This window comes from Arctopsyche grandis, chromosome 6 (genome assembly GCF_051622035.1).
Source record: "Arctopsyche grandis isolate Sample6627 chromosome 6, ASM5162203v2, whole genome shotgun sequence".
Taxonomy (NCBI): Eukaryota; Metazoa; Arthropoda; class Insecta; order Trichoptera; family Hydropsychidae; genus Arctopsyche; species Arctopsyche grandis.
This window is the reverse complement of record NC_135360.1, coordinates 21,651,646-21,665,717: the sequence shown is the minus strand read 5'-3', so window position 1 is coordinate 21,665,717 and position 14,072 is coordinate 21,651,646. Positions and strand designations below refer to the sequence as shown.

The window sequence follows — 14,072 nt, the reverse complement described above, 5'->3', positions numbered from 1 at the left end:
TGAAGCGGGGAAGTGGGGGAGGGGTTTTGGAGCGTTTGACTTGTGTCAGGCCGAGCGACCGAACCATTTTAATCATGTAAACTTATCATAAAAATAATTTAAGCGTGATAATCCGTTTCAGTTCCAAAAACTAAATCAATCATTTCGAATTGTTGAATTTATTTATTTATTTTATTTGTATTTCATCATAATTCTATTACTGATAAATAAATGGTTTTAATAAAAACACAAAATTACAAAGTAGATATAATATATTTTCTTTTCTTAGTTAAATCTCCTAACAAAATAAATTTAATGAGATCCTTTTGCTTGTTTCAAGGAACATAGTTTTTCTAAATTCGATTCAAATGATGCGAGATATACCCTTAAGTCCGCAATTAATAATTGAGACCCCGCAAATAACTTTTTTCTCGCAAATAAACTTTTGTTAGGTGACCAAATTATGCAGTTAAACTCCAAAATGGACCTAAAAAAATTGTAGGGACAAATCATTTAAATGGAATTAGACAACAGATAAGATTGTCTGATTACGAATGCCAATGATTGGTTTGACCAGGGGTCGGCAAACCGCGGCTCGCGAGCCGCATGTGGTTCTATGTCAAAGTGCTCTAAAATTGTGTAAATTTCAACAGACGGGGCCAAAAGTAAGACCGGCGGGTTGTTGCTATTTTGAAAGAAAAAAAAAGATTTTGAAAGTGAAACTTTGATTCACTTTCCAAGCCTGCTGAAACATCGCCAAGAAAATAATTCTGATATTGACATTTGCTATTTCAAAACAATAATTTTAAATATGAGCGAAGCTTTTCTCAACAGGTTTCAGGAATTCAGAAACAGCAAAGCGACGCTAACTTTTGTTAAAAATCCTCTTAATGCAACTGTAAAAAAATTAAATTTTTCTCCCTTTAATTTTGACATTGGCAACTTTCAACTGCAATTGGTGGATTTAAAAAACATAGAATTATGGCACTCTAAATTTGAACAACTTTGTGTTGATATGGAAATTTTGGTGAAAAAAAAGTGAACTTAGTTCGCAGTACAACTTGTACAAGTGAGCTGCTTTGAAAAACCTTGGAGAAGGAAGACATGATGATTTTTAATACCTGGAATAGTACTCCCGATTCATATGATCAGTTGAAAAAAAATGCTTTTCGATTCACATATTCATGCGAACAATATTTTTCAAGCATGAACCTTATCAAAAGTTAACTGAAAAGTCGTTTTATTGATGATAACCTGGAAGCGTGCCTAAAATTAAAAACAACAACATATTCTCCCATTCCTCGTGGCCTCCGTTTCTTAAATTCACTGGATAGTGCAATTGACATTTGTCACATCTCTCGTCATTTGCTGCACCACTTCCTCGGTTACGCAAGTCACGACCAATTGGAAAAGTTGAGTTAGTCTGGTCAGTTAAGAATTTTTATGTCATACTTATTTATTTTTCTCTATTTCTTTTCTTCTATTTATGTATTTTTACGTGTATCTTCTATTCTTAATCTGTTTAACACACTCGTCACTTTGGAGCAATCTGTAAGACGAGTGTGCTTGATTAATTGATTTATAATAAAAATAAAAAATTAAATATAAACCTGACTTACTACAAATTTCCAAGGAGATGCAAGGCATTGTTCATATTAAGTGTTTGTCGATTTCATTGTCATTGTCATGATCTAATTTTATGGATACCTTACTTACAATTTAATTTTTATTTATTATTAAATAGCATTAAATTGCTAATCTTATTAATAAATAAGATTATTATCAAGTATGATATCGAGTTTTATTCAGTGTTCCTATAGTTTAATTAAGACTTAAAACTATAATTTCAATAAACAGTGTACCTACCTATGTACATATATAGTTTAAGTAAAAGAAATTTGACTCTCAATCGTTGTACTGTTGAAATTTGGCTCTGTTGACTAAGTTTGCCGACCCTGGGTTAGACTTATTTACAACATTTAAAATATAGTTTTTAAATGTCAAATGACTGACAAAAAGTACACCAAGATCACGAATCATATACACTCGATTTACATAGAACAATCTCCCGCATTGAATATTGAAAACATGAAAAGTTCCGCGATCTAGTGAATGTGTTTTGTTGACCACTATAAAAGGGCATCCAAGTCGTTTTGCAAGGAAAAATGATCGTCATAGGTTATAATTTCCTTATATATTTTTATGTCGTCCGCAAAAAGAAGTATTTGGGAGTTTTTGACAACAGATACAATATCATTAATAAAAATATTTAATAATAAAGGTCCAAGGTTGGAGCCTTGGAGTACGCCAGAGTTTGTTATGAAATATGGAGATTCATCAATGTCTACATACTGACTTCTATATAGCAGTGGTACTGAAACTTTTTTGTGCCGCGGACCAGAATATATCTTTCGTTGTTACTCATGGACCATTTTTTTTTAGAATAGGTTGGGTTTCTGTATTTCTGTGGGTTTTAGAATAAGAGGATTTCAAATGATGCTCAATTTTTACAATTTTTCACACGATAACTAAAGCGTGTGTTCAAGAACATTGTAGTACACACATGATAATTTTAGTGCTTCGTGAAGGATTCACTTATTAAATCGCACTAAGCAATTTTAATAGACAAATTTTGTATTCAAAAACGAGACGAACCTTTTACATTCACTAAAAAACTGGACATTTGGTATATCTATATATATATAAAAATTTATGTCTGTGTGTCTCGAATAGGCTGCTAAACCACTGAACCGATTACGATGAAACTTTCAGGATTTGTTGTGTATGTCCGGGAAGATTACTGTGAAAAAAAAACGGGAACGGAAACGGGAATGAGTGTTATTGCAACGCAATAATTTCAAATGTGTTCGCTACCTGCGTTTTTCCGACAAATGGGAACGGGAATTGCATGCGTTATTATGGCATTGCAACGCATGCCGGGGTTCAGCTAGTCTATTATATTATACTGATATGTACATATTTATTTCAAATTTTCTTTTCCTTCAGAAAATAAACATTATATAGGGACTATACAATGTGTTATAGAGCATGAGCTTTTATTTGAAACATTCTCTTTTTGCGTGGTTAGTTATCTGCTGGGAAATAGTAGTCTAATCATTCTGCTAATTTGTCAAATAATCACTCATTAAATTGCACAATTACGTATGTTATACCAAGTTACTCACCATTTTTGTAAATACTAATAGTCAAATTATGAAACAGGTCATAAAAATTCTTTGAAACCTGGATTTTTCACATGGGTATGAAAATTTGTCTCTGTAATTTTCACTTTTTTTATTTTCCTGAAATTTTCATATATTTTTGTTGACAGTAAATCAGCAATTGTCGGCCCGTGAACTGGCGATTAACTAGCACTGATTTATAGAATATATGCAATTACATATTTGTTAGTTTATTTTATAATAACCACACATTTCCTTTCTTAACGTACAACCACACAGAGCCGTTTCACATTTTATTTTGTTATAATAGTATGCAATCCTAACCACAAAAGATAAACGTATAGCAATACTATAAATTTACAAAAAATAATAACTAAATATCAATGTCTTGCATCTTGCCGATTACATATATATACTTACATAAAACAACTAAATGTGTAACCATGAATTTTTTATAGAATTATAAATTCTCTTGAAGTCAGTTTAGGGGATATTATTGCAATACACTGTATTAATATAAATTACAATTTTTTATTTATTTTAAATTCCTATATTATTATAAAAATATAACAATAATAATAACATCACAGTTAAAACATTTTCGCAAAAAGTATCTAATCCTCCTCCATAACAGTGACGGCTGGTTTCATTCTTCTATTTGGAATTCTGCCTTTCATTTGATCCATCTTTCTCTTCTTGTATTCCCGCTTTTTATCTTGGAGGAAGATTTTTCTTTTTGCTGCCCTTTCTGGATGGTTTACTTTGTCTTGCGCGATTTTCTAAAATATAAATAAAACATCAGTATAAAACTAACATTTTTTAATCACATGCACTATAAAGAATACATACCGATTTTCGTTCTTTGCGTTTGTGTGAAAGTTTAGCCTGAGCTTTAGACACAACTTCATTGTAGGTAACACTGCCCAGTTTATTATTCAAGTTGGATCCAACTTCAACTGCTCTATTTTTTAAATCCTCAAAAGAAGCGTCAGTTCTAGACATTTCACGTAGTAAGCAAGACATCAAAACTTGAGTCACCTTTAGCAAAGAGTTGACATCGAGTAAATTTACTAATTCATCGAGCATTTCGAATACAGCAAGCCTCTGCAAAAAGTAAAAAAAAACATAAGCACATACATATCCATATTGAAAATAGTGATTAAAACACCTTTATAGTACAATAAATTACCACAATTGTACAACTGGGAGACTTTGCTACTTCTGAATTAATAGCTGATTTTACTTTCTTGGCTACCCAAACACAATCTATACCTTGATCAATATTATCCTCATCTTTTTGTTCTACAGTTGAAAAATTACTCACAATATTTAACAATATCGAAATACTTCTACATACCTAAAAATACGAATGTAAATATCATTTTTGGATTAGAATGTTTTATACATACAATAATTACATCAATGTATGTATGTACTTACTGAGGATGCGAGGCCAGATGAAACACCCCCGGGTATTAGTTGACAACATAAATCTAATGTAAGGCTTTTGAGCGAGTCTACAGTATGACAAAATATCTTTTCGGACTCCAATTGATTTTGAACGATATTTACCAATTTTAATGCGTTTAAAGATTTAAAATATACAATAAGATATTCAACAGCACCCAACCTAACCATAGCATGTGAATGTGCTAATAATTTTTGACAATTATTTCCAATCTCATCTATATAACTTTCATAAGCTTTTTCAGTGAACACGGATGGACAGTTGTCACTAACTATTGTCAGCAAGTTCAACATTTCAATGAAACTGCAATCTTTGGATTCATCCGAGAAGTCATTAGATTTTTTTGATAATTTGACAAAGCGTCCAACATTTGAATTATCGCCATATAATTTTTCAGATATTTTTGGTATCAAAACATCAATTCTATTTTTAAAATCAGTTTTTTCAACTGCCACAAATCTAGTGCAGAGTTGAGATGCCATCTCCACATGAACGGGCTGAAATAGATAAATTCAAGTTTAAAATAAAATTTTAATTTTTAATTTGTAAAACCCAAATAATTTGAAATGTTTACATTTATATCTGAAAATAAAACTATGATAACGTTGAAGAGTTCGTTTCTTTTTGCTGGTGTAATTCGCTGTAATAATTTCTCAATACAACAGGCAATAAGAGTTTTACAGTCTATGAAAGTTTCATTTACTAATCTCATTCCCAATGAAACGAACAAAAACGATGAATGCTTAATCAAAGTATCCTGTAAATAGAAGAATAATCATATAATTAAAATTTCACAGTATAATACAAGATCAAGAATAATGAAACCAACTCACTTCTGGAAAATTATCAGTCATTAATTGTAAAATTTTAATGGCCGATAACCGCCCATGTTCTAACTCGTATTCCAAATTTTTCACATAAAATTCAATGTATTGCTTGACAGTTTTCGATGATGGATAATTCATCATGTAAGCGATGAGGACTTGACTTGATTCTTCTCTATAAAATAATATATAAAAAGTATTATATAAGTAATAGTGTTTACTGGGATAGTTTACAAGAATAAATACAAAATAATGACATATGTATACCTTGCCCTTGGAGATTCATTTGTAATACTGATTTCTAGCACTTTATTCATTATAGGTTTGATTTCACCCAAATCATATTTGGCAGCCAATATGGCCTTTAGCAGCAAGAATGCTGTGCCTTGCTTTTCATAATCATGGATATCATGTTCGGCATACATTAGAAGAGTCTTCGTCTGTTCAATATCCAATGAATGGTAATTAACATTCCTTATAAATGATGTCATCGCCTAAAAATTTCAATAAATAAATAGAAACACTCAAATTAAATAACGCAATTTCAATTAAACGAAAGTCAACAAGTCATATAAGATATACCGAATGTTTTTAATATTATAAAAATATTACTTTACCTTGAAAGAATTAGCAACAAGATGGAAATTTTCATCTTTTTTGCTCAATCCAGATGTTGCATATTTATGTAAAATTTTAAATATAGACCCAAGGGCATCTTCAATTTTGTTTTTCAATGTAGGCAAATTCAACTTTTTCACCCAAATCGATGTGATAACTCTCAAGCCCAATGTGGCAATTTTAACTTGCAAATTGTTCAGCGCATCCAAAATAAACGGTACCATTGGGTCTAAATACGGTCTACAGTCCATAGAATTAATTTTATCTTTTTGTAGTATAACATGTAGTAAATTTAGACCAAATTCTATGATGATATGAGCGTTAGCTTGAGATGACATGCGAGCCTGTTGCTTTTTAGGCATGTTCTTGCTACCTCTTGGATTTGGCGGAATCAAATAACAATCCGGTTTGGATGGCCTCTTCTCTTCTAAGTAAATCGGCTCTGGTTTCAATTTCTTAACCGCACTAAATTTAGGTATACTTTCTGACAGGACTCCACATAAAAATATCAAGCATGACTCAATCGATATGTTGGGATTGTTCGTTAAGCCAGTTGAAATGTGTTGAAAGCATGTTTCAACTCTTAAAACAGTCCTTTTTGAATAGGTATTCAAAATTACGTTTTTGAAAGGTGAAAGCAAATTTACTATGCACTTATCACTGATATTTTGGGCGATAATGCGAATGGTTAAATAGCTTTTTTTGCTCGGTTTTGCTTCTGGTGCTTTGTTGCCAATTTTCACAACTTCCTTTTCCTCCGAAGCGATTCCAAACAGGTCATTAAGACATATCTTCAAAATATTTACAAAATATTTATCCATTTCGCAAGGTCCAAATTTGTTTTCGAGAGCTTCTAGCACAGTATGGACAGTCAATATTAAAACGTGAACATGTATACCTCTAGTTAACAATGCCGATAAGTTGCTCAACAACATGTTCAAATATTTTGTACCAACGGTCACCATAATTTTAGATATTATATCCCTGGCAGAAGCACGGACATTAATCAGGGGAGACTTCAGGAAATAAATTATTTTGATAAGAATGCTGAAATACGCAACGAAAAGTATGTAAGTAAATTGGTGTTTTACAACATTATATAGAACTACATACATATAATATGTATTGAATATTAAAATAAATCTATGGAACAAACCCTAAAATATTATTATGCAACATTGGATGTGGAAGTTTTTGTAACAGTTTTACGATGGCGAAGCCCATTGGAATTCTCAATTTATCATCAGCTTCACGTTGTGTACTGTTATCTTTTCGTAAAGATTTATGTGACGCTTCATGTTGAGATATTTGTGATGAGGTCCTAATCGAAACCAAAATAACAAGTTATTAAATATTATTATTTGTATACACATATATAATTACATTACCAATTTTTACCAGTTTAACTCTTTCAAAATGTCATTGGTGATAGTGTGAATTACTCTTTTAGCAGCAGACGGTGACAGCATTTGAATTCGATCATACGCTAGAACAGTGGTTGATTCCGATTCCTTCGTATCCACATCGTCATCTATTTTAGATTCGTCTATTTCCATTGCATCAATTTTTTTTGAAGTATCTAAAGCGACTTCAGCGGTTAATTTTTCAATATTACCAGCCTTTGATAGATCAAAATGGAAAGCATCCAATATGAAAGATATCAGCTTTATCAACTGTTTTTGATGATCTACTGATCGGTGCAATTTGTTCAAATACATCTTTAAAATTATCTCGTATTGGCGCCAAGGTAAAAGGCGGCAAATTACAGAAACCGTATCCATCGCAGCTTCAACCAGAGAATACTTCTCTGCATATTTTTCATTGCAAATATACTGTGAAGCAAGCGGTAAAATGATTTGCATCAAAGTTTTTGGCGACGGAGCTTTGGTTAACGTCTTGGCATAATTACAAAATTTAATAAATGCACGAATCTTCCTGTGAATTTGTAAATGTTGTAAATTTTCAAAGAAGTCAATTTCTTTATTGGCTATATTCGTCAAAGGATACAGTTCGGCGAATGTTGAAACGGCTTTTGGACATTCTCGTACGAGTTCACCTAAAAAGGCAATAGTCTCAACTTTCAAAGTATCATTTTCGCTTTTCAACCCATTCCTTATAAGGTTCATGACCGTATCTTGAATAAAGAACTCTTGATCCTTAAATTTAACAATCAATTTGGGTACTATTTTTTGAAGACAATCAGAAGCGCTGCTTCTCAATGATATATCGTTGGAATGTGTGATTGTAAAGAAACAATTGTGAACTATCAAAGATGCAAGCTCAATATTAATACTGTTTTCATCCAGCATTTGATATATCCGTTTATAAACGGCCAGCCGTCTTTCAAAATCGGGCTGTTCTAACCACTTTTCGTCTGAAGCATTCATTTCAGTAACGATATTAGCTGTAATTGATAATGTTTCAACAACTTCAGCACCACAATGACTTGCAAGTGTCAGCAATGATTCACACAGCAGCTTTCTTGCACGAGCTGTAGTAACCTTGCTAAATAATGGAATAACAGTCAATATATGTGTCTTCGGTGACGAAGTTTTGCTCAATAATCTTGTCAAAGCCTCTACAGATGTTTCAAGATTTTCTTCCAAATCAGAAGCACCAATTCGTTGAATCAATATGGGTAGTGAAAATCGTAAAAGCACGTCGACGCTTGCAGGATCGTAAACCATCTCAGTGACTCTTGACAATATTGTTATGTCACGTTTGAGAAGTTTTTTAGCATTTGTACTCGAGTATTTTTGTTTCAAAATCGGCACCATCATTGGAATATGAGGTATGAGAATACGACTGCCAACATTCAAGTTTTCTTTCAAATTTAAATTCGTTATTATTTCATCATCTATAGTTAACACGACATCATTTGATAGTTGAATCAAGTTAGTTTCCGCATATTCTAATGTCAATAACTTTTCAAGGATGGATAAACACATTTCATTGACGGAATAGTGAAGTTTCTTACTTTCCAAAAGGCGAAGTATACATGGTAAAATCGTGACAGTTTTATCATCAGGATTACACACATTGAAGAAAACATGATATCTTGGACATTGACTCCAAATACTGAAAAGTTTTAGTAGAGGTGTCGGACTGTGTATTCCTTCAATGGGTAACTTTTCAATTATAGGCCAAATAAAAATATTGTAAATAGAAAGCAAATCAAGCTCAGCCCAAGTCCACTGATCAAGTTGTTTAAAAAAATTTCCAATGGATTGTATACAATTGCCCCTAATATTCTTAAGTATACTGGCATATCCATGCTTAATTTTTTCAGGTTCATTTAATACATTTTTAATAAAAGCTCCAATGCACAAGACGATCCGAATAAGTTTGGACAGCAACTTCGATTCACCAGGTTTAATGAATTGCTCTCTCATATTTTCCAGTAAATGTAAGCAACCTAAGAGTCGTTTTGGTGCTAAAGTCGTCAAAGTACTGTAAGTTTCATTCATTTTTGTGCAAAGTGATTCCGTATCCAAGTTTATATAATCGATGAACACTTTGAATGCCATGTCTGTAAAAGTGATTAGTTCGTCTTCAGTGCACCCAGAGAGAAATCTCATGACTAGTGATCTCCGCATTTGACTTCCACCTTTTTTGTCTATTCCAGTGTTGGTTATCATTTTACTGAAAGCGATTCTTAAAACGACGGGCATTAACTCATCTCTGTCATCGACGTGAATACATTCACTATCGCTTTCTAATTTGAATGTTCTCAATTCTTCTTTAAACTTCTTGCCGTCTATCAAATTATATAATCTGTCTTTGTATGGTGTCACATGCTTGTTTTTATATCTCAACAAACAATCCAATGCCAACTTTTGAATAACAGGATTTTTATGCATCAAAAAATCAAAATAAATACCATGCAAGTTTTGCTCTTTATAGAATGATTTTGGATTCTGAACATTACTGTAAATTTTCAAATGAGCAATAAGTGCATCATATGTTGATTTACTTATAGTCAATTTATCCAAATCTTCCTCTTCCTCTTCAGCCTCTTTGTCATCATTATTTTCATCATCCTCGACAGTATCCATTTCATTGTCACCATAAATATTAACTAAATGTGGTTTGTTGAATTCAATTTTCATGAAATCCAAAAATAAAATAGTCATATCCTTATTTTTAACTTCACACAACGAGGAAGCTTGTTGTAATACTTCCAAAAGATGCAATCTATACAACGGATAATCTGGTTTATCATTCAAGTCAAAATATTCAGAAAAAATTGAAATTAAATGGCTATTTTCTCCACGAAAACCAACACTACCATCAATCACGAATACATCGTTTCTCACATTTTCGACTGCTTGTTCTAAACAAGGATAAAATACTTCCCAAAATTCATTGGCTTGCAGACCATTTGCAAAGGTCAATATTAAATTTTGCAATGGTTCCCACAGCAATTTAAAATTCACATTTAGAAAACCAATCATGAATTTCAAAGAAACATGTTTATACTCTGTATCTTTTACGATTCTGTACTGCACCGAATCGAGCGAAGTTTTGGATAGTTTAAGAAGTTGCTCTCTGTACGTTTCAACAGAAAGGCTCAAACTTTCGACTGCATGACACAACGAAAACATTTTGAACGATTCTGTTTTGTTTGAAAATGCTTTCATGTCAGAATCATCATCAAAGTTTCTAACAGAGTTATTCATCAATTTCTTATTCATTGGTTGAAGAAAATCGTGGAGGATTGTTTCAAATAGACTGTAAATATGAGTCGTTAAGAAGCGAACCTAAAAAAATGTCATTAAATTTTTATAACGTCAAAATATACAGTAAATATCATTAATACATGCACAATGTATAAAAACTAACCTCGTGAAATGTTGAAAGTAGATTTTTTTCCAATTTGTTGTGTATGATTTGCAAAATGTCATATTGTAAAAGATGTTCACTTTCTTTAATAGTCAATATAACATCTAGAATTCTCAAAGAACAAATATATCTGTGGTCCGAAAGATATGGCGAAAGTGTCAATATAATTTCCTTTGTATGACAAACTTCATCAACATTTTCAGGTTTAATGATGTGTATCGCACTCTCTACGGAGACAGCGAGACAAAATAGAAGATTTCTCACAGAATTCCCATTATCTTGGGTATCATCCAAACTTTTAAGTCGAATTATAAGATTGTTAATTAAATTCTTCAATGTAGTTTTGGTTTCATTTACATCAAGGTGCTTAATGTGCGGCAAACAAATCAAAGAATTTATACAATCATCTGGAGACTCCAATACTTGGTCAATATCTTGATTTATGGCGTTAACTAAGAAACTATAGCAACTGTTACATTTAAATCCAAAGTCAATGGGATACTTAACCCATGTGTATATGTCAGATCCATTTTTACAAAGAGGTGATTTCTCTAAGCAAATTTTACTCAGTGCTTTAATAACATCACTGTTAAATGTAGATACTGATTCAATAAAATGAGGAAATACGATCATATCAAAACTTGAACATGCAACCACCTCTTGAACAAAACCAGTTACGATTTTCGGATGCGGTATAGAAATGAGCTTTTTCACAAGAGCCACAGAATTTTCATGCGGTAAATTAATATGCGTGCATAACAGAACAAGAATGCCAATTTGTGAAACAGTTTGGTACGTTTTTTCAGCCAGTTTGGTGTTCACTAAATTACCAACTAAATTCAATAGAGGCAAAGGATTGCAAAGAAACTTTCCTTGGGCGTGTTCTAAAGATTGACCAATTAATAACAGGATGTACTCAAGTGTTTGGTTTTCGCCCTGAAATTCCCAAGTTGTATTGCCGTCGATTTTTTGAATGTTGATTGTCATATTCACACTTTCTATTATGTTTTGCCAGAATGGGTCACTGAATTTTGGATGTATTATTTCCAACATGTCGCCAACAGTTTGAGTGAGAATTTTGAATAAAGTTTGTTGATCCACTGATGAATCTCGCAAAGCATTGAAAAATATTGGAAAAAATACCGAAGAGCAACTATGGAATTGATTACCAACTCCATGAACAACTTCGAATAAAAGATGTCCACATCCAACTATAGCCTACAATAAATAAAAAAATGATACTTTAAGATATGAATAATTTATAAAATATAATGAAAAATGTACATATGTAATGTAAAACAGTAACTTACATCATCATTAGATTGTACCATCTTTACTAATTTCTCAACAAATTTCTTTTTATCTTTAACATCTCGAGCGATAAATGCAAAACTTTCAGCTGCAAAATTTCTAATATACCATTTTGTAGAATCCGATAGAAGTGGTAAAATAGATTTGAAAACAACAGTAATATCTCGTTTCAAGTATGCTTTTAATGCTTTGAAAAGAAAAGCTAAACATATTAACGTCCATTCTAGTTGTTCGGGATCTTTTGTATTTAAAAGTCTTACAAGACAATCGAGGAATTTCGTGAAGTACACATAAAAATCATCCTGAAGATCTTTAGCCAAAACAACGACAAGTCTGTAACATATGCAAGGAAATTTGTGAAAAGGATTTTTTCTACTTAAAAATAACAAGAAAAAAAATTATTTTACGTACTCCAAAAGAGGTTGTAACGTTAAAACGTTTCGGTGGTCTAAATTTTCTAAAAGCAAGGAAACAACTTCATCTTTTCGGTGTAGAAGTTGCGGTAATGTCACAATATTTTCAACACGTTTGGCAAAATTTAAAAATTCTGTAGTAAGGTTTAAAACTTTCCACCGTATTAATGTATTATGAAAATTAGTTTCATTTTCTTCAGGCTTGTCAGCGTTGATGTGTTCAATGCGATACAAAGCAGACTTTCTTATATCTATAGAATTGATACGCTCTGTAAACGTCACGAACTGAAAATAAAAACACCAAATTTTATTAAGAATTATCTATATGTATGTATATTTCATAAGCGCACTTAGGAAAAAATTTCTATAACAGCATTGAAATTGAATAAAAAAATATTTCTTTGCATCACTGCAATAAAATCAAGTCAAAATTTCAAAGTCGAATTTTCCCACGATTTCACACAAAAATTCATCTGTGAAAACTTTATACATAGATAAAGTAAAAATAATAAAAAAATTGTAAATAAAACCTACTTTAGGAAAATAAGGATATAAAACTGTTTCATAATCAGGCACCAAAAGACTTTACTGTACATAAGTATCAATGGTAATGATACATGACATATAAACTTGTAAGTACATTTATAGGTTATCTGCAATCTTTAAGTACCTAAATAAGCAGTGTAGGATAAAAAATATCTACCTTAAATCTATTAGTTGATTTGTGGTTGCCAGATTTGTTCTTCATGATGAGAAAGTTTTACTAATCTCAGTCATACACAATAAAATATTTCCGTCTCCAACACGCAACGTGCGCCGCATTCCCGGCGTGACAGAACCCCACGTGCGAAGTGACGTTTATATGTATTTGGCCGTAAGTACTATTTATATTCACCATTTGTTTGATATATTTTGTTCTGAATATGAAGATTTATTTTTTGAAATAACTATAGATCAGGGGTAGCCAAAGCGGCGACCCCACCTGTCTAATGCTTCGAAACAAGAATTAATTTGTTCGGTTTCATAAGATACAGTACAATTTTTTTCTGTGGTCTATTTACAAAATTGTATCCATTTTGTTTCCTTTTCATATAAATTATTTAATTATAGTTTTGTCCATATAAGAGATTAATTAAACTGTTGTTTCGAAATGTTCAATATAAATCTGAGAAACTTCTTCCACTAAAGAATTGTCACTATCAGATTCATACCTTGCAATTAAACGAATCAACGGATGTCACTAATATCGCACAGGTATGTATATTTATTCGAATAGGATTCCAAAATACACACATATGTCTGTTACAGAAGAATTGTTAACAATTTTTTACCGATGAAGGGATAAACAAGAGGTCAGAATATACATATTTCCAATTCATAAACTGGTGTCGATTTCGACTGGTGGAACTCCTGCCATGGTTGGGAAGCATAATGG

The 14,072-nt window shown here is 31.9% G+C and overlaps 1 protein-coding gene across 1 annotated transcript; it reads right to left on the bottom strand.

The window, feature by feature from the left end:
- Positions 1–3,674: 3,674 nt before the first annotated feature.
- Positions 3,675–13,503, bottom strand: LOC143913376 (small subunit processome component 20 homolog). Its single transcript, XM_077433109.1, has 14 exons — positions 13,341–13,503; positions 12,636–12,922; positions 12,224–12,557; positions 10,914–12,131; positions 7,470–10,831; positions 7,228–7,392; positions 6,071–7,118; positions 5,721–5,947; positions 5,463–5,628; positions 5,204–5,386; positions 4,602–5,126; positions 4,351–4,518; positions 4,011–4,265; positions 3,675–3,940 (listed from the first exon to the last, which is right to left on the bottom strand). Exons 1-14 carry the CDS (start codon positions 13,383–13,385, stop codon positions 3,776–3,778), a joined length of 8,148 nt encoding a protein of 2,715 aa, XP_077289235.1. The 5' UTR covers positions 13,386–13,503; the 3' UTR covers positions 3,675–3,775.
- Positions 13,504–14,072: the final 569 nt, after the last annotated feature.

What these genes read in the sequence shown, in the direction of transcription:
- LOC143913376 (XM_077433109.1), bottom strand. Translation starts at nt 13,385, where the DNA reads ATGAAGAACAAATCTGGCAACCACAAATCAACTAATAGATTTAAG. An exon ending in TTTTATTTTCAGATATAAAT is followed by an intron (nt 5,127 to 5,203) that starts GTAAACATTTCA and finishes TATCTATTTCAG; the next exon opens with CCCGTTCATGTGGAGATGGC. An exon ending in AACGCAAAGAACGAAAATCG is followed by an intron (nt 3,941 to 4,010) that starts GTATGTATTCTT and finishes TTTATATTTTAG; the next exon opens with AAAATCGCGCAAGACAAAGT.